Source organism: Ictidomys tridecemlineatus, chromosome 3, assembly GCF_052094955.1.
Source record: "Ictidomys tridecemlineatus isolate mIctTri1 chromosome 3, mIctTri1.hap1, whole genome shotgun sequence".
NCBI lineage: Eukaryota > Metazoa > Chordata > Mammalia > Rodentia > Sciuridae > Ictidomys > Ictidomys tridecemlineatus.
In genome coordinates this window covers 79,075,900-79,097,399 of record NC_135479.1, presented here as the reverse complement: position 1 = coordinate 79,097,399, position 21,500 = coordinate 79,075,900, and the positions used below count along the sequence as shown (strand labels likewise).

Sequence of the window (21,500 nt, the reverse complement as noted above, 5' to 3'; positions counted from 1 at the left end):
TCTTGGGAAATCTTTTTTTGACCCAAACAAAAATTTAATGCATCTTGTGTCCACACCATGTCCCAGTTTAAGTTTTTAAATCCTTCTTATGTATTCGAGATTAACCACTGATGGATTCTCAGAAATACAAGTGAGCTCTGCCTCCTGAGTCCTTAGGCAACGCCAGGACATGGGTTGAAGAGGGAAATGTTTGGCCATTTCCAGGAAATGAACCAAATGACCTCAGAGGTCTTTCTCTATTTTCCTGTTTTCTACCCTTCCTTATAAAGTTTTGTGGAAATAGAGAGGAATAAGAATTTATCCTATCATTTAAGAAATGGCCTGATTTGGTTAGAATGTGAGATGTTCAGTGGTAAGTTCAGTGGTAAAATGATTAGATTATGAGAGGTGTGATCTGGTCGGTCCATCTTAGTTTGAATGGACTGACTGGGTAGTAACTGTAGTCAGGTGGGGCATGACTAGAGGAGGTGAGTCCCCGGGGAAGTTCCCTGGAAGGATTCTTTTTTCCTATCCCCTCCCACTTCCTCTCTCTGCTTCCTACCCACTATGAGATGAGCATCTTCCACCATGCACTTCCGCCATGATGTTCTGCCTCTCCTTGGGCCCAAAGCAATGGAACCAGCTAACCATAAACTGAACCTCCAAAACCATGAGCCCAAGATAAACATTTTCTCCTCCAGGTTGGTCTCAGGTATTTGGGCCACAGTGACAAACAGCTAACACATGGCCCAAAGTAAATAATATCTCCACCTACAAGGCTCTTTGCACGAGTCCAAATTGTGTACAAACTTATTTTAAAAAGATACCCTAGAATATGATATCATAAAGGCTGACCGAAGGTAATGAGAGATGGAGCCACTAACCAGAGGCTGCTTCGCAATGGCTGCAACATTAACAACATTAACAGGTTCCATGAAGGCAAAGGATCTGAGGAGCAGGGTTTTGAAAGACGCTCATCATTGCTTCTAGCCTTTTGCCAGGAACAGCTCCATGCACTGGGCACTTGGTGGCATGAAGAGAGCATTTTTGCCTTCTTCACAAGGTTTTGCAAAGCTGCTCCACAGCTTTGTTTAATAATGAGAGTGGCCTCCTGGGCAGAAGGAAAAAGCAAATGGGCGCCTGTTCCTGGGCTGCCCGCTGAGAAGATTGGAGCCCATACCAGAACCACAGGTTTTCATAAGTGCTGCATATCCCCAAATGAAAATGTGGCGGTTCGGCAGGCTCTCCAGCACTCTGGAGTCTAAGCGTCTGTAGCCACCCCCACAAACTGGGCATTTTTCAGTCATTTTCTTGCTTCTATTTCTCAACTTAATCCCCAATCGTTCACTGCCTCCCTGTTGCTTTCTAAAATAAATCTAACCTTTCACTCTGTTCCCTTTCCACTAATGCTAACTTTAAAGAGCACAAAGAATTCCTGGGAGAAGGCCACCTCCTGAAGATAGATATTTCACCTCTAGCTTCATGAAGGAGATTTTTTAGAAACTATCACTTGCCAGGAAAAGGAAATCTTTCAGCTGCCATGTACTTAAAACTGTTCATTTAGTCACATGAGAAAAAAAATATATTTTTTTAATGAGCCATGAGAACTATGGAAAGGACTGGAAAGTAATCATCTTTGTTTTATTGGCTTTGTCATCAGTTAATTTTTTTTTAAGTCGATACCTCCGCCAGACCGACTGCAGAATCTCCTGAGCTGGAAATAGCCTCTCCAATTTTTGTAGACCCAGGGGCCATTCCCATTGGAAAAGTGGAAGCCCCCCGAGGGTTAACTGCAGGGGGAAAGGAAACTTCCAGAAGCCACATCTGTGAGTCTATAGAGCACCACCAAGAACAGGCAACTGCATACTGATCTTCTAACTCTGGCTTCACATTCTTCCATTATCCTCAAAAGTGGTATCTTCCTCCTCTATGGCTCCCCAAAATCTGCCTACCCATTTTCCCTAAATGACATCCAACTCCACAATAAATATATCACCAATTCCTTCTCATTTCTACCCTTAATGTCTTCAACCACAATCCCCCATCTCCACATCGTCTCTGCCCCACCCTAGTGTGTTAAAAATTAAGAGCTTATTCCAGGTCTGAGGATGAAGAATTGATAGAAATGAAATGACATAATGGACCAGGAGGGGGAAGGAGGAGGCCAGAGAGGGGGACAAAATTCAAGGAGGCATTCAGTCTTAGGATGGCACGAGTGTAGGGTCAGCTGATAATGAATGCCTCCTTAGGTTTTATACCTTAGCCACCTCTTTTGATTTACCCTAGCCCCAGCTCTAAGATATGTTGTTGAAAAATATTTTAAAATACATTGTTGCATAAAGTCTATGAATACTCATCTGGACATGACATGCATTTCTCTGGATATCATAACATACTCAACCAACTGATCCACCTGGGCTCAGGTGACTGGCACCAGGCAGCTGCATGCTTGGAGGATCTTGCCCACGCCCACGGAGAACAAGGAACCATGTTATTTCTTTATTTGCTGTTTTTCCTATGGACTTTTCCCCTCTGTCTACATAACCTGGTTTCATTCTCTAATTCTCTATCAACACACCAGCCCCTTTGACATCATATAATACCTTTGACACTTCAGGATTTTCTGGCAGGACATCAATACATGGGGCTGATTGTCAGCTTCAGTATCAAGAAACACAGATAGAAAGGACTTAAAATCTGCATACTATAGTGACATGTCCACGTCAATGTTTATAGCAGCTCAATTCATAATAACTAAGCTATGGAACCAAACTAAGTGACCTTTAAGAAATGAATGGATAAAGAAAATGTGGTATATATACAATGTAATATTACTCAGCCATAAAGAAGAATGAAATTATGGCACTTGCCAGTAAATGGATGGAACTGAAGACTATCGTGCTAAGTGAAATAAACCAATCCCCAAAATACAAAGGCCAAATGCCCTCTTTGGTATGTGGATGCTAACACACAATAAGGGGGTGAAGAGGGAAGAAAAGAGTTCATTGGATTAGACAAAGGGAAATGAAGGGAAAGGAGGGAGGATGGGAATAGGAGATAGTAGAATGAATTGGACATAACTTTCCTACATTCACACATGAATACACAATCAATGTAACTCCACATCATGTACAACCACAAAAATGGGAAGTTATACTCCATATATGATATGTCAAAATACACTCTACTGTCAATAGATCTTTAAAACTCAATTTAAAAAAAGAAAACACAGGTAAGATACCTTCAGAGGTGCAGAGTGTGGTGACCCATGATTGAGGGCTTCAGGGGTGAGGTGAGCCTCAAGACACTCATTATTAAAAGTGAAGTCTCAGAGCAGGGGTATGGCTCAGCGGTACAGTGCTTGCCTAGTACATGTGAGGCCCTGGGTTCCATTCCCAGCACCATAAAAAAATAAAAAATAAAAATAGTAATAAAGTACCCACATTTGCCAGTGATTTGCTTTTTCAGATAAATCAGAGTAGAACCAAGATAATATCCATACAACTTCTTTATATTCTCTAGGATTTCTCAGAGCTTCCAAATGCTTCCCTCAGTAGGAGAGAAAGGGGTAGCTTTACACCTGGCCTTTCCCACTGCTTTTACCTTTTTTTCTGGTTTTTATGGGTGCACTATAATCATGTGTAACATTTCGTTCTCCAGTACCTCCCTTCCCCACTCCCAGTTCTCTCTCCCCCCTGATCCTCTTCCTCTACTCTACTGGTCTCCCCTTTATTTTTTTAATTAATGCATTATAATTATACACATGAGTAGGTTCATTCTAGTATATTCATACATGCACATAGCATAATGTGGTTAATTTCATCACCCAGGACCTCCCCTCCCCCCCCCCACTCCCTCCACCTGGATCCCCTTCCTCTGCTCTACTGTTTTTTCCCCTCCGTTTTCTGTCCATGCATACCTTTACCTTTCAAACACTACGCACACGTGTGCAAGGTGCATTCCTACATGTGTCTCTTTAAGAGTAAAAGTCTGAGAACAGGGACTCTGTGCGTTGAACTTAGTACTCTGGAGGTCCCCAGAGAGTGCCTGCTTCAGATACCATCTCTCAAGCCTTTCTCAAGTGTACCTTTTAGAGATATTTTCCTGGAATTATCTGCATGTATTTTGACCTCTGTCTGGTCAGGGCCTCATGGTGCATTCTAGGGTGCTTTATACCTCCTTCTTGTGCACAGAATACATGTAGGTTTCTGTCTATCAATAGCTCGTCGTCACAGTCCTTGATCAAAGGGATCCTCACCTATAGTCTTCCTTTATTTTTTATTTTTCCAGTAGATTGGCTCTTACCATGAATATGAAAGCCATCTCAGAAGACACAGCATTGCATTGGCCCTTTGGGTCCCCTCCAGTCCTGCTCTGCACATTTTCCCACCATTGCGCACATATCAACAATTCTTTCTTGACCTTTTGCAACTGTTGTAGTCGCAAAGAACTACTCTGTCAAAGTCATTCTTCCCTAGATCAGCCTGCCAGCTGCTCTCCCTACCTTCAGGCCAAACACATCCACTTTCCATGAGAATCTTCCTGGCCTGTTGGTCTCAGATTCACCCATTCTTGTGGGTGTTTGATGGTATGATAGTAAAACATAGTTTTGGGAGCCATAGAGATTTAGGTTTAAACCCAATTCCACCCCCTATTAGCTGGACAAGCTTCACTTTTGAGCATCAGTGTTATCATTAAAAAGGAACAGCAATCTCTACCTCACACAGAGTTTTTATGAAAATGAAATAACATCATGCTTGTAAAGTACACTGCCTGGCACCAAGAAAGGGTTTTAACAAAAGTCATTCCTCCCTTCTCCCCTTTGTTAGCCATCTCAGAGGTGGAACTGCAGTTTTCTTTGACATGACTTTTCTTTTCACACTGTTAGCACTCACATTTTGTCAGTAGGTTATCCCTTTTTGAAAATACCTCAGCGTCCTGAAAGCAGGATTTGAATCCTACCCAATTAATTTTCAACATAATCCTATAGAAGGGTTAAGGAAGAAAGGGAAAACTAAATTAGTGATGAAAAATAACTTCACAAAAAGAAAGAAAAAGAGGTTGTGAGTTACTATTAGTCTATTGCTTTTCTTTTTTAGTCATTTTGATATGATTACAGGGTCACAATATTTTTTCCCATCAAATTTATTCTTTAAATAAGCAAAAAGAAAGCACATGCTGTCTTGTCTTTATCCTTCCAGAAGTAATGTCCCATCATATAGAAATCCAATGGAGCATTCCAGTTATTTGTGATAGTGGAATTAACCAAATATAATTCAACTAACATTTCCCATCTTTTGTTCCTTCAGATCATATAAGAAATTAGAGAAATTAGAAGCTCCTTGTCATTAGTAAGACAGTGGGTATATGCCCTTGGAAGGAGAGAAAAGCTGCAACATGACTGTTGACTTCCTTCTTTTTTTTAATTGATTTTAAAAAATAAATAAATAAATGACATCAGAATACATTACAATTCTTATTACACATATATACCACAATTTTTCATATCTCTGTTTGTATATAAAGTATTTTGACACCCAATTCGTGTCTTCATACATGTACTTTGGATAATGATGTCCAACACATTCCACCATCCTTGCTAATCCACTGCCCTCTTCCCCTCCCACCCCTCTGCCCTATCTAGAATTCATCTATTTCTCCCATCTCCCCCTCCCTACCCCACTATGAGTCAGCCTCCTTATATCAGAGAAAACATTCAGCATTTATTTTGGGGGGATTGGCCAACGCCATCCATTTACCTGCAAATGCCATGATTTTATTCTCTCTTATTGCTGACCAAAATTCCATTGTGTATATATGCCACATTTTCTTTATCCATTCATCCACTGAAGGGCATCTAGGTTGGCTCCACAGTTTAGCTATTGTGAATTGTGATGCTATAAACATTGATGTGGCTATGTCCCTGTAGTATGCTGTTTTTAAGTCCTTTGGGTATAGTCCGAGGAGAGGGAAAGCTGGGTCAAATGGTGGTTCCATTCCCAGATTTCCAAGGAATCTCCATACTGCTTTTCATATTGGCTGCACCAATTTGCAGTCCCACCAGCAGTGTATGAGTGTACCTTTTTACCCACATCCTCCCCAACACTTATGATTGTTTGTCTTCATAATAGCTGCCATTCTTACTGGAGTGAGATAGTATCTTAAAGTAGTTTTGATTTGCATTTCTCTAATTGCTAGAGACTCCTCTTTTAACCTCCCCCACCCCAAGTTTATACATGTTTGAGAGTTGTAGTTGTTTTTTGGTTTTTGGGAAATCAGAGGAAAATGTTCCCTCACATTTTAACACCACCAAACTTAAGCATTTATTGTTGTTCACAAGTGTTTGGATGATTATGAGTCGGGTGAAAGAAAAGTTTAAGAAGAGGGATAAGGACTTCTTGGTGACAAGACAAAGTTTAACTTCTCTTCTTCCCACTCACAATACCAAATATTCAGGAGCCTTCTTTGTTACAGGTAGGAGTCCTTGCATAAATGGGAACCAAAAATTTGAGTGCCTTACTAGAGTTGCTCCTTGCAGAAAATTTGTTATAACCACTTCAATAAATCTCTGCAATCGGCCACTCATGGAAACACAACAATGTTTGTTTTTTTTTTTTTTTATGAAGACTGTATTTTCAACACAGAATTTGGTTTTAAGGAATCTTACCTATGCCTCACAGATAGAATTGTTCTGGCCAGGAAGCACAGAAGTCTTTTCTTAGTGAATTGTGAAATTGGAAGACAGACATCCTACCCTTATTCTTAATGCCTGGTGACATGGATCAAGAGTGGATAGGCTCTATCACCTATATGTCAATCTCAAGTTCTGTTTTGCACAGGGAGAAGAGAAAGCATTGGATAGATGAGTTAAAAACTGCAGAAATGGCCTCCACTAAATTAATAGTATTTCAATAAGCTAATTAATTTCTTCTCTTACTTTTCTTATTGGCAGGGTATATAATGTGCTTCTTTTTTTTCCCATCTGTGGCCATCTCTCTCTCATGGCTAATCACAATTCCTAGGAGATGCATTCATTGGAACTCCACCTATTTTTCTATGTTTCTTTTCCAGGTTGCTATTGATTTCACTGCCTCAAATGGGGACCCCAGGAACAGCTGCTCCTTACACTATATCCACCCTTACCAACCCAATGAGTACCTCAAGGCTTTGGTGGCTGTTGGGGAGATTTGCCAAGACTATGACAGGTAAGAGACTGTAAGTGAATCATCTCTTGAGTGGGTTCAGGTGACCCACTCAAGAGATGATTTCCCTTCAGCCAAAGAATGGAAATGAAAGTCTAGCAATTCTTCACATGAAAGAACAGAATAAAATCTCATCCCAAATGTTTCATCCTTTCTACAGCTAGAGAAACTGAGTGCTATGCTGACTTTGGTCACCAAACAAAATCCTTTCTCAGCTTTCTTCTCTTAAGTGCCTTGCACGATCGCCAGACAGTGATTTGAGTGTGCATTTTATGATGTCTTAGTATGAACTTTGCTACTCAAAGTTTGCTCATGAACTGGCATCATTCCTGAACTACTGAAATAGAATTTGCATCTTAACAAAATTCCTGTATGATTTGCGTGTACTTTGAAGTTCACAAGCATGGGTTTATTGGGATGTTATTATATTTAATCCTTGCTAAAACCCTTTATTTTTTTTTAAAGTCAGAAAACTACACAAGCAGATTAAGTAATTTGTACACGGTCACATGGCCAGAGGCAGGATTTAATCCAGATCTAGCTCACCCCATATCTTAAGCTCAAAATGACTGACTTCAAATCTATTGGCAACTTTAGCAAGGGTGTGGGTCTGCCTGGGTGCGTACGTGTGGCTGTTCAAGTGTGCATGTGTTTGCACTTACCGATAGAAAACAAGATTTGTGATCAGATCAGTATTATTTATTTCTTCCTGATGGTAAATATTGACATTTTCCACCAAAAAAAAATTCCCTGTAACAAGTGATTTGCATAAATTACATGCAACTGGATTTATTCTGCTGTTTCAGTATTTCCAATATGGGTGAAGGAGCTTAGCTGTTTGTTTAAGAAGGCTGTTTGAGGGAGAACTAATGTAAATATAAATATGTATCAATCTCAGCCGATCCCCTGGTATAATTATAAAACAAGTCTAGTTAGTAATGAGCATAACTAATCAACCTTTTAAAGCAGGAAAATAAAGGAAGCAACTCTATCTTTCAGGTTTCAGAGAAATGGTATAGGATAGCATGATTTCTGTTCTTTCAAGTTTTGTAATGGGTGATAACCATATTTTAAAAACCCGCTGTACACACATCCTAGTGACCAGAATGTATAGAAAAACAAACTTAGGACAGGCTACAGAAATGGTCCCATCAGTCACCTGACTGCTCTTGTGTCTGGATTCCACTTGGTCATCAGCAGAAACTCCAATGGGGCAGTAAATCAGTTGGGGAATGAATTCATAGACCCAGTAAAATTAAAGAGCTTTAACCACTCAAGCCCTTGCTGACATTTCCCCTCCTATACATCTAGGGCAGAAGGCAACAGTCATTTTAAATTACCTTGTTGAAGTGCCACTTGTTCTACTTAACCTTGAGATATTGACTGTGAAGATAATTTGAGTTTCAGCTGTGATCATCAGGCTTCAATACTGGCAGGATTCTTAGAGAGGTTTGTATCCGATGGAGATTTCCATCAGGGAGAGCAAAGGATGACAAAGTGCATCTCCACTCTATCAGAAACTTCTTCAAACTCCCCCAAGATACAAAAACAGTAACTGTCTCCATTCTTTCACTCTCACACACAGACACACCAATAGTCTGGTATAATAATGTGTGCCCATGTTAAAAAGAAGAAAGAAAGGAGCACATGTTTTCAAAATTCCTAAGTTTTAAATCTTGACATGCATATATATTTTTAAAAAAAGTTTTCCTGACTCAGTGGTTCATGCCTGTAGTTCTAGCTACTCAGAAGGCTGAGGCAGGAGAATGGCTTGAGTCTAGGAATTTGGCAATAGAGTCAAACTCCACTTTGAAAAAGTTACAAGATAAAGTAGGTAAAAACTTTCAACATATATATCCTACAGTAGATGCTTAATAGGAAAAAAAATAAGACTGAATCTGCAGGAAAGTCAGTCCAAAAATGAATTCCAAAGAGAAGACTGCTAAGTTGTCCAGAATTTAAGATGCCAAAGCTCAGAGCTCTCATGTGATTCTGCAGCAGATTTATTGGATAATCCAGATGCTCATCTATTATGGGGAGTGTTTATTGGAAGCTCCCTGATGAGTGCTTCCTTTTCCCAATTTACTCACATGCAAAATACAGATACTTTAGTCAGAGGGACATGTGTATCTTTTAAAACTTATTCCTATAGAACATGAACTAGACAAATCTGGGGAGTATTTAGTATTGCTTCAAAAATACAGATTCAGTATAAAAATAAAAGACTATCTTAGGAGTTACATGAAGAATCACCATAAATAATTTCTTTAACAGTTTTAATAGGGTAAGTCTTTTTTCCAACTGGCCAAAAAAATTAATTCTCTGAAGCTCGATGGAGCCTTTTCTTTTTCTTTCTTTCTTTCTTTCTTTCTTTCTTTCTTTCTTTCTTTCTTTCTTTCTTTCTTTCTTTCTTTCTTTCTTTTTCTTTTCTTTTCTTCTTTTTTGTATAAAGATATAAATAAGGCAGCTCAACATAAAAGTGGGCAAATTCTGAGAGAAAAAAAAAAGGATTGAAAAAAAACCTCAACACTCTCATAAAAGACTCCCTAGCAAAATGTGTAATGCAAACCACTCTCTTAAAAACTGACAAGGTTTCGCAGCTTCTCCTTTGTGTGGGTGGATAGACAATAGACAGGCAGAGTCGGGAAATTTCAAGTCAAGGCCCCGGAATTAATTTATTCTCGCATCAAAGTCAGTGAGGTTGGGGCCTATAAAGAAACACTTGAATAAAAACTGACAGAAGGCATCGTTCCCCCTCCTGAAACAACACAGAGGTTTTTAATCCCCATGAGCCTTAGAAATTCCTCCCCGCCTCTGACAGCTAAGGGTTTTTCTTTCTGCCTTGTACAGTCATTGCTACCAGGTCATTATGAGGTGATCCATGAAGTAGAACAGCTTGAAAGATGCATAAAGCTCTTCTCAGGGCGGCCTTAAAGGGAGCCTCCCCCCAAATAGCTGGTCTTCAAGCCCAGAAGATAATCCTTCAACCTCTGAAACAGACACTGCAGTCCCTGCCTCTGCCTTGCTTTCCCATGTACAAACACGTGTGCATGTGCATACACACATGCACACATGTGCGCGCGCGCACACACACACACACACACACACACACACTCATAGGCCCACACAAGCTCATGCACTCTCTGCTGGTGTGGGGCACTCTCCCAGCTCCTATAAGAATCCTTGTCTCTCTGCAGCAAGGATGTGGGCATCTGACAACCTGAAATGTCCTCTAATTAAAAGACTAGCCTGCCTCGTAGGAAAAGAGTTTAAAAACTGAATGTATTGCTCGGAAGTACCAATTGCCATTTTAAAGAGCATTCTATAGGAAGCCTCAGAATAGAAAGGGGATATCAAAAACTGAGGCAAGAGTTTTTCTCCACAACATGCTGGGTACTGTGCAGAGACAGGGTTAAAACTGAAATCCAATCTAACTGGGATTTTCAAGTATAGAGTGTTGGGTTAGTAATCAGAAGGTGGGTTCATATCCCAGTGGTACCTTTTCCACTCTGCCAACACCAGTCAGAGGTTCTCAGCTTTGGCCACACATTGAAACCAACTGGAAAGCCTCAAAATAACTGATGTCTATCTCAAACCCCCAAGACTCTGATTTGTCTGGTGTGCATTTTGGAATCAGATTTTTTTTTATTATTCTATAGGTATCCAGAGTCTCTACCCAGAGTCAAATCTGGAGAGAGAGCTCAGATGAAATGATTAAGGACCTTCCTTTTCAGCATTTATTAAGTGCCAGTCACCTCAAATGGTGCTACAAAGACAGAAAATTTAATAAAGCATGATTTTCCTCCCAATAGCTCATAGTCTCATGGGAGAGAAAGATATGTAAATAAGTCACAGTCCAACCTGGCCAAGGCAGCCTTGCCTCATGAAAGGATGGGAAATGCAGAAGGAAAGAAGGATCAGCTCAATCCTTGCAGGAAGAGGCATGGCCAAGACTCCTGAGGATGGTGGTTCCTGGGCCAATCACAATTCTGCCACTTTTGCCCCTTTTTGTTATTATTCTGAATTCTTACATCAGATCAGCTTCCTGTAGAGAACAGAGTCAACAGAAGTGATGAAAAGATCTTGGGGGTCCTGGTGACAGGTAGAACTGGCTTCAAATCCTCACTCTGCTACCTCTATTCCCATGAGATTTATAGTCTTTGGGTCTTGGTTTCTTTGATTGCAAACTGAAGGTATATCTAACTTCCTTTGTAGAGCAATTGTAAAGACTAGCTATGAGGTGGCTAGCCAGTACAAGTTCTGCCTGTGGTAGAATAATGGAAAGCGTTATCTCTAATACCCTAAAGTTATTTTTAAAAAATCAACTAAACACAAAAGGAGAAAGGAAGGTGTGTCATTCTAAAATTCATCTTGGACAATAATTTTTTTTTACTCATTTGCCCCTAAAAAGAATTTTATAAAAATGCATAACCCTCAAGCATTTTTTATTGAAATGTAACATTTTTCATCATAAGTTTTCATTCTGATGAAGCATGAAAATTTTATTGTATTATAAATATGGACATTTAAAAGTAAATTCTTTTTATTATATATTTTATTTGTTCGTATTAGTTAAAAATGATAAAAAGTAAACTCTTTTGTAGCTCTTGGGACTATCCAGTAGAATCCAGATGCTGTATCTCTTTGATATCCACCATCACTCTTTCAAAAAATAGTGAACAAGCTCTCAAGTTTCACTAGAGAATTTTAGTTTCTTCTTTGTCATCATTTTATTTTCCACCCTCTTCTCCCACAGAATTTATTCTAGTGTATCTTAATAAATTTGGTTTGAAATCCTTTCATTGATCACTGTATCATATATCTCTGTAACAAAAATATGAAGTTGTACAGATTTAATTTTTGTATAGATGAAATTTTTACTTTCAATTTTTCTATGATGAAAAGATTCAAAGTATTTTTTAAATATTGTGTGGGTTGAATTTTAACTATAATTTATCATTAGTGAATAATTGATCAAAATAACATACACTGTTGGGAATTTCGGCATTTAATTAGTGCTTATGAGAAGTAAAATGTTATTGTAAATTGACTGTGAATGGAAGAGATTTGGGGAGGGGGTTTCAATTAGCTTACATTTCTTTGGATGAGAATACGAGGTAGTGTTAATTCTAATTCATTTTTTAAATTTGACAATATAAATACTCAAAAAATATGCACTTAGAAACAGTATATGGAAACAGAAACGTTTTGATCAGTAGTCTTATTCAATTCTTTCAATTCTAATTTATATAACCCCCCAAATCACATAATGGTCAATCATCAAAATATAGTTTTATGCTCTATCAGCTGACACAAATACTTTCTAAAAATTTTTAAAGCAAAAATTGGCAACCACCTGATTTGCCAAAGGACTTGTTTCCTAGAGAATCATTCATGTTTAGAAATTTTTCTTTATCTGATGCTGCAGAGTGCATATCTGAAGCTATGCACCATGGTGGTTAAGATTCAGAATAGGTAAAGAGAAATGGTGATTGTGAAAGGAAAGGTGTGAATGGAAAACAGGTCTCTCCATCACAGATGCTCCCAGAAGATCAATTTCAGCAGAGAATATGCATGAAAGTAGAGGAACTGAATACCAATTTCCTTTAAAAAAAAAAGAAAGAAAGAAAGAAAGAAAAAGCTATTTCTTATATCTCCAGAAGAACTTTGCATTTCCATGCACCTTAGTTTTAAGATGACTACTTTAGAGAAAAGTCTTTACTAAATGTGAGGTGCTCTGAAATGCACCATGCTCTGAGTTAGTCTCTATTTCCTTGTAGATCAAGTAATTTGTCTTGACATTTGTTAACCTCCTGTTTATTGCAATGCTTTCCTTGAGAGTGAGAGTGAAAATTGTGGTTACAAATGAACTTACCATCTGGAGATCATTTGACCGTGGTCATTCCCTAGGAAGTTCAAGACAGCTTACTCATTACCATGGAGGAACCTGGGCACTTTGATTATATTTTATACTCTTTTAATATGCCAGTAAGTAGCATTATTGCCTTTACCAATGTGGCAATACACTCCTGACTTTCCAGATTGGCAGTCTTTGGAGGTCATTTTCCTAATAGTTGTTAAATGGCCTTTTGCTTAATGTAGAGTGGATCTAATCCTGAGCTCTTTGAAGTGTGGGCATGCTGATGCTTTCTTCTGTGCATTTCCTTCTTGCATAAGACTACTTTCTGCCTGATTTTATTTTTAAACAGGAAGAATGGATGCTTGAATCTATTGTGCTTAGGCTTGAATGTTTTTTTATTTAGTGTGATTATTAGTTAGCAGCCTTGTGGTGACTAACTTCAGAGGATTTATCCCTTCTGGCTCATTAATTATTCCCCTTGTAGGTGAGGTTTTTCTTCCCTACCTTCCTATTCTTGAAACTCAATTACATAACAGTGCATTGAGCTCAGCAAACTCCAGGTCCCCAAGGGTGGCTTAGAAGGTATGAAAGGAATATCATCAAGGCTGGAATACTGGGTCAGTGATTAGAAATGAATGGAGCATTAGATCTCACCCCTTTCCTAAACTCATCAAAGAAGAAAATAAAGGATGCTGAGTCTCAGTTTTCTGAGTTTTGACTTCTGAGCCATCCCCAAGTTGGAAGAACCCATCCTCCACCCAAGAAAGCCTTCTTTTAGATGTAACTGAAAAGGTTTTCCCAACTTTCGTGGCCCTTGTTTTGGTTAAGGAGTTGCTAAGACAAGCTATTTCAATATTTTCAAGGACCAGAAGTATATTTTCTCAGAGCTGTGGATAATCCTTTTCATAAGCTGTTGTGAATCTCTGTCTATCAGGGTTAATGCTTTCTCTAATACATGCTAGATGCAACGCACCGAAAAGCCTGGATTGATGCCACCGTGAGAAAAAGGGAGAGCCGGTGGTTTTCTCAAGAGTTAGACTTTGACATCAAATAATTCTGGCTTCCTTATATCTCTAACCCAAAATTTGTCAAGTTAGAGGTGTTTGGCGACATTTTGTCAAATCCATCATTGGTCACTAAAGACATCCAATCCGTTAGGTGGCAATGGGCAAGGATCCAACTTTGACCTTGTCCAAGTCAACCACCCTGGGGGAAAGGGATGATGTATGTCCCCTTTTACTTACAGAAGCTATACAGGAAGGAGCCCTATTATGAATTTCTCTCTCTCTCCTCAACTAACTCTACCCAGAAGTAAGATATAGGAATTGCTTTAAGAAAAAAAAAAATCTCGGACATGTTTTTAATGGGAGAAGAAATGGAAGGTTGAAAGCATAAGCAGAAAGTGCCTTCTGTGAGGATCAACATTCTAGACCCCCATTGAAATACCTGCCTGATAGCGAAGTGACTAGTAAGGGGACCTGGTTACTGGAATTCCAGTAGGAAATCAGGTTTGATACTATATATGACCACTCAATTACAATAGTATAACAGATAAGTCATGGGCTTTGGACTCACATAGTACTCCCTGGTAATCATGGTAGGCCACATACTCAGCTTTCCTGAGATGCCACTTATTCATCTATAAAATGGGAATAATAATTAGGTGGAACTTCCAAGGTTGTGTGAGAATTAAATAAGTACATAGGTATCTTAGTACATAGCATATCTATCTATGTTGGTAGGGCCCAATTAAGGTCAATTCTTCTCTTCATCCTTCTCTTACATACAGTCCAGTAAGAGTGAGTTAAGAAACAATACACATAAATAAATTAATTGGGAGAGAAATTCCAATGTGCATAAGAGAAACCAAACCCAAGGGCACATATGTGACTGACTCTCATGACTTTTCACAAGAATTCTCCCTTTTTTAGATAGCCACATGTTAATGATTTAAATTAATGGGTTGTCTAGTCATCGATTACTTCTATGGCAGGTGATAAAGGCAGGGCAGAGGACAGTTTGGGACAGAGGGAAGTGGAGATGTAAAGACACTAATAAAAAAGGTAGGGTCTCTTTGAGATCAGGATATAAGAAAAGACACGTAAATAATTTATCACTGCTTGTATGTGATAAGGCGGTGAGTGAATATTGTAGATGAAACCATGCTCTGTCAAGTAACAAGATTGACAAGCTTCCCACTGTTTTTTAATATCCCCTTGGATTCAGGCCCATCTGTATTTGAACACTGGTTCTAATTAGCAGTTCGATCATGGGCAAGTCACATTACTTTTCAAGGTGTTTTTCCATAAGCAAAACGAAAAAATAACCTTCACTTAAAATTTTAAGATAATATATATATTCATATTATATATATTTATATACATATATTCTTATATACATATTATATACATATATATGTATAGATATAGATATATTCTTAATACAGTCAACTGTAGAGGTCACCTAATTTTTGATCACTTTCCAAAGGAAACAGAAAGTCAGGACAGGGATAGAGATATGTATACATTCTGGGGTCGTTTTAGTTTTCAGTATTAAATCTAGCAAAAAGTTAAGGGAAGAAGCTACAGACTAAAGACTGTAGTTGGGCCCAGTGGCACATGCCTATAATCCCAGCGGCTCTGGAGGCTGAGGCGGGAGGATCACGAGTTCAAAGCCACCCTCAGCAAAGTGCCTCAGCTAGGTGCTAAGCAATTCAGTGAGACCCTGTCTCTAAATAAATACAAAATAGGGCTGGAGATGTGGCTCACTGGTCAAGTGCCCCTGAGTTCAATCTCTGGTGCCAAAAAAAAAAAAAAAAGACTGTAATGAATTTAGGGGATTATTGCTTGGCATTAATTAACCATGCTATTGCTATCTCCCAATCTCACAAATAATTAAGAAGCATGAATCAGCACATGGCATAGGAATACCTCCTAATGAGGTTATATGCAAGTTCATGTTTCTCTCTCTCATTAGATGAACAAATGAAGCAACTTCTTTTTTCTTTTCTTTTTTTTTTTTTAATTTTAATTTCAGTGACAAAATGTTCCCAGCCTTTGGGTTTGGCGCCAGGATACCACCAGAGTATACGGTGAGTGAGTGAAAATGGAATCTTTTACTTTGCTGTAGTCCCTGGTAACTTAGATTTCTTTTACAGTAATCTCATTTGTTTGGCTCTTGATACATCTATGTTGGTGGGGCCCAAAGAGTTAGAAATGGTCTTGAGAACCAGTGAAATTAGCACCTAGGAGCCTATCTTTGATGAAACCCCATGGTATTCTAGGTAGGTCTTCTAATGATCCAGATAAAGGGTTCCAATATATAACTTCCTGTATATATGGTCAGAGGTTTATAAAATAATCTCAGCTTCAAGGGCTCAAAACCTATCCAAGATGGCTCAGGAAGAAAAAAAAATCTTATTGACAATGCCAGCTATGAAAGCCTGTAGTAATGAAGTCGACACACTTCTTTCTTCCAAGTCTCTGAGTTTCAGTCTTATATGTGAGATCCAAAGAGGTACTGAAGGAAGGAGCATTGTGTTGTGGACAATTAAGAAACTGAAAAGTTCTAATGAGGACATTGGAATTTTGTTTGGTTTTGATACTTATTTCTCAAGACACAAAGAAGGTAAAGATTATAAATAGAAAGATTCTGCTACAATGGGGTTAAGGCACTTTACTGTGGTCTACCAGATGCCCCTATGGACACTTCACAGAGAATTCATCTCTCCTATGCAGGCAAGGCCCAGGAGGTAGCATAATCCTTGCCCCAGCTTCCACCTCACCAATGCCTCTCAAGTCCAAGCTCAGTACAAGCAACATTGCCCAGGCCTCAGTACTTTTGTTTGTTTGTTATTTTGCTATGTCAGAGCCACAGGACAGGAGACACATGCTCACACTTGCTCCTTCTTCAGATCTGTCAGATGCAAAGTTTTTCTTTTCTGTGTCCTTTTTGAAAGAGCCAATCTCTCTGTGAGTGCTTGGATAAGCTGTGAATGGAATGACAGGTCTCCTTGGCTTGTCCCCCTTCTTATTTGCTTTGTATTCTACACTGGCTTCCCTGCTAGGCATAGCTATGGAAATTCTAGAAGCATTTGTTAGAAATAAAGCACGTGGGAAAGAAGAATGGAGAAGTTATTGACTGGTGACCTGTAAGACATTATTTAAGCCAACAAGTATTTTTAACATGCTTTATCTATTAAAGAATTAAGCAACTTTATATAAAAGATTAGATGTCTGGGTTCTCTTGAAAAACTGAAAAGCCTGTGAACAACCAACAGATGACCTATGTGAGAATTAGCTGGAGCTGAGGAGATACAATCCCCTTCAGATAAGGTGTCAGTTCCAGAACATGGGCAGGTGGACACCCACCTATTTCACAGAGTTGTTTGGCCTCAAACATGTAATGCACACCAAGGAACCACCAGCCCAACCATCAGAGGTGATTTAGCATCCTCCACCATGGACCAGGTGGTCATCTAGTGGCTTGGCCAGCAGGGCTGACAGCCTTACAGCTGTGTGTTCCAGACCTTCCTTGTGTCCTCCATGACCTCTTTCTGCTTCTTGCTATTTTCTGAATTCCTCATGTTCACTTGATCCCTTGGTTTCATCCCTCCTCCCAGGTAACTTACTCTTCATGCTGTCCCAAAAGACATCTCTCATGTTTCCCCACTTCTGGTCCCAGAAAGCCATTCAAATACCCTCTTTCCATTCCTAATTTCCCTTCTAGTCCAGAAAGACACTAATGATCCAGGCAGCTAATATATCCCTTAGAAAGTTTTCCAAGGCCATTCTGTCTTCTTTAGGAAAAACTCCCAAAGTCTGCATTGAAACTGAGACACAAGCACCTCTGAGTTCATTTGTACTTCCCCAGGAAGAGAACTGGCGGCATGGATTTGGATTCAAGTAGTTTATTTGAGAGGTGGAAGAAACCTCAACAGAGAGTGAGGAAACAGGAGGAAATCAACATAGGGCATATTGTCAAGCTGGTTACTACTGAGGGTAACTAGAATCTTACCCTGCTGGGTTACCCTGGAAGACAATGTAGAGCACACACAGCCCAGAAGAGACAGAGGAGCTGGATATTTATACATCATCTTATGCCAATCACTGAAAGTTCTGCTCCTAAGGGACATTTTCCTCAATGCTTTTAGCCTGTCAGTTGGGCAGGCAAAGCAAGCTCTGGAGGTTAGAGAAAAACCTAAAGTAAGTAAAGCTGGTAATGATTGGAATTCAGCTGACTCGCTTGGAAAAAACTAAGGACAGGGGAATGTGATATAAGCACCAATGCCATCACCTATGACAGGAGATGTCTTAAAAGGAGGTATCTTTTAACAGCACCCAAGTGAGCCAGTGCTCAGAAATAGCCTTTGAAGAAAAGAAATGGAATTACCTGAGAAATTTCAGGTGATTCAATAAAAACATCCAGATGTCAAAACTTCCCATTTCTTTAATCAGATTTGTGTAAACAATATGCTAATTGACCTTATGCATAGGTCTTGCCAGGCAAAGGGATTTGTATTGGAAGATTAGAGTGTATATTCCTCTTTTCATTTTTCAAAAATGTAGTGTATTTTACCTGTGTATCTGAAAAATCCTCATGCACTGTATTCTGCATATTATGTTAGAATGATTTTTAAATGTCACAGCTTAGTTGGGTCTTTGTAAGTATCACCATGTTGAGCAGACAGCTTGGGCAAATTGAGTTGTGATATATATATATCACTAGGTTCAAATAGAACTTACCCAAATCTAAGCCTGCAGTCTTTGGCCAGTTCTATCTAGAAACTAGTTGGAGTTACATTTTCCTGAAATCTTTTCTTGTTTTTTTTTTTTCTTTTTTTTTTAAGTGCCTTATTTGCCCCTCCTGCAGCATTTATCTGATTCTGGAAAATCTTCCTGTCACCTCAACTCCACAGGGAGCTTAGAATTCACCCTCAGTCTCAGATTGATTGTGTAAAGGCTTAAAATGGTTCCTGCTGCTTAACACATAATGAATGTAACCGCATTTGTTTGCAAACTCTAAACCCCAGTGCCTCCTTACTGGATTAAAGTTGTAATTCTCTTTCTTCCTTTTTTTTTTTTTTAATGTTAATTGATGTCTAGGTCTCTCATGACTTTGCAATCAACTTTAATGAAGACAACCCAGAATGTGCAGGTAAATCCCAATGTAAAAGAAAGCCAAAGTCTTTTTGCCTCTCCATTTACATCTCTCCCATTTTACTTTTTCTCCATGGTTGTAGCATATCAGTTATGACCTGTCTGCAGCAAAGAAGTGGGCTTGCTGGGTCCAAATAAACCATGCTTCTCCAAAAGCAGCAGAAAACAACAATAATAGAGTGGGGGAAAAAAAATAAGAGCTAGACGAGACAGAATGCATAAAAGACCTCACATTTGCAGCAAGAATATCGATCTCAATTCTGGATTCCTCTGGCCAAAAACAAAAAAAGGGGCGGTGGGAGGAATTTCACCTGGTGGGCAGTGATGAGATATTCCTCTTTCTGCTTTCCAGGTTTTCAAGTATCTATTTTTCATAACTTCCTCTCTATGCAGTTATAAGGACGGGGGAATGGACATCCCTTGACACTTTCAGCATGTTGGCAAGGGGCATGACCTCAGTGATTCTGAACAAATACCTTCGTGGCTGTGTGCCAAAAAGAGTTTCTGAAAGGCTCTGTCTGGTCCATGTTTCATTATCCCCAGCCAGAAGTTCCCCAACAGGATTCCACAAAATAATGAGGCTGAAACTATAATGATAATTATGATCATAAATTTCATTCTAGAATTGTTTTTTTTTTTCTGTTTTCCAAGTAACAAACAGAGCCCAGTGCATATGTTGCTATGAAGATCTGAAGACATTCTTAGAGTAGAAGTGTCCATATTTCTCTCCTTTTCCTTGTGAAGGAGGAAAGGGGCTGCAACCGGGTTCATTCAGATTCAGTGGAGCATGAAAAGCATCCAGAAGTTTCTTTCACAGACTTGACACTTACTGCCCAAGAATATAATACCAGGATGATTAGATCAGAACACAGTAACCTCTAAGACCTGATCCTCATTCTGCTATTCCTTCCCCAGATCCCTCACCTGTTTCCATTTATTAAGGTTTAGAATCCTCTTCCCCAGTCATCCCCATTCTTTAACTATAAGAGGTATTTTCCACCAAGGCAGTATGAAATACATACCCTAGTGTTTACCTGGTCATACTCTTAGAATTCATCTGACTGTTATTGTTTAAAGAAAAATTAAACTGGGACTGGAGATGTGGCTCAAACGGTAGTGCGCTCTCCTGGCATGCGTGTGGCCCGGGTTCAATCCTCAGCACCACATACAAAGATGTTGTATCTGCCAAAAACTAAAAAAATAAATAAATATTAAAAATTCTCTCTCTCTCTCTCTCTCTCTCTCTCCCTCTCTCACTCTCTCTTTAAAAGAAAAAAGAAGAAAAATCAAACTTTCTTATCTTTGGGAAAAACTTGATCATTTTGTTTTGCTGTACTGGGGATGGAACCCAGGGTTTTGCTCATGCTAGGCAAGTATTTTACCTACATTCCTATCCTAACACAAAGGCTCCAGAGACAAAATAGATAAGGAGCTTCCATTCAGTATCACCTAACTTCACAACCAAGCTGCATAATGATTTGGTCTCTGTTGTTGAAATGACAGGACTCTGTATTTGGAGCAGGGCAAAGCAGGTGCAGATTTTTTGTTTGTTTTAGTGAGATTGTAAACTTGAGTATAAGGCAGAACAGAACTTTCATCCAAAAATATGCAAAAGCTGATTTGCAGTGCATGGTGGCTATGAAGAACAATTTTAGGAGAAGCTTATGTGGATCCCTCTGGCAAAAATCAGGAGTAGTGTGCTGCTTCAGGATAGAAAGAGACAGGACGATGAGCCGGAACAAGGGAGAATAAGAGGTAACACAGGCATAAGACACCAAGAAGCTCTATGTGTATGCAAGTTATTGGTAATAGTACTGTTACCATAGAATCGGGATGGCAATGTGAAATGTGATCGAGACTCATCCCATGTTGGAGAAGCTACACAGACAGGGTTGCCTCTCTTGGCAGAGTCCCATCCTTTATTCTTTCCTGGGCTCACATGGCCTTAAGATGAAAGCACCCCTTTCAATGAGAGGTTGACCATGATACTGAACATCATTCATCTGAGCTACAATTGCCAGGACATGACTATAGCAGCCATTTTTCTCATTTATCACACACCTGGTGAGCACTCACCATGTGAACCCTGCCTCAAGCTCCTTGGGGGAATACAAAAATGAGTATTCCTTGCCCACAAGGAATTAAGTCTGGAGAGATGGACCTATGGACACAGACTCCTATAGATGCCCCAGTTGGCGTTTACCATAAAGTGGCTTTTGACCTTTAGCCTTCAAAGAGAAAAATGATTTCAGTATGAAAGACAGCAACAACAGTGATGTGTATTCCTTTTTATCTTAAGAA

General features: G+C 39.3%; 1 protein-coding gene across 4 annotated transcripts in view; it reads left to right on the top strand.

Annotated features, from left to right (window-relative positions):
- Cpne4 (copine 4) overlaps positions 1 to 21,500 on the top strand; it is a 455,030-nt gene that overhangs the window by 418,472 nt on the left and 15,058 nt on the right. For all 4 annotated transcript variants that reach the window (XM_078043313.1, XM_078043315.1, XM_078043316.1 and 1 more), the window contains exons 11-13: positions 7,051 to 7,184; positions 16,078 to 16,132; positions 19,146 to 19,197. In XM_078043313.1, coding sequence (XP_077899439.1) covers positions 7,051 to 7,184; positions 16,078 to 16,132; positions 19,146 to 19,197 — 241 coding nt within the window. The remainder of the gene's footprint in view (positions 1 to 7,050; positions 7,185 to 16,077; positions 16,133 to 19,145; positions 19,198 to 21,500) is intronic.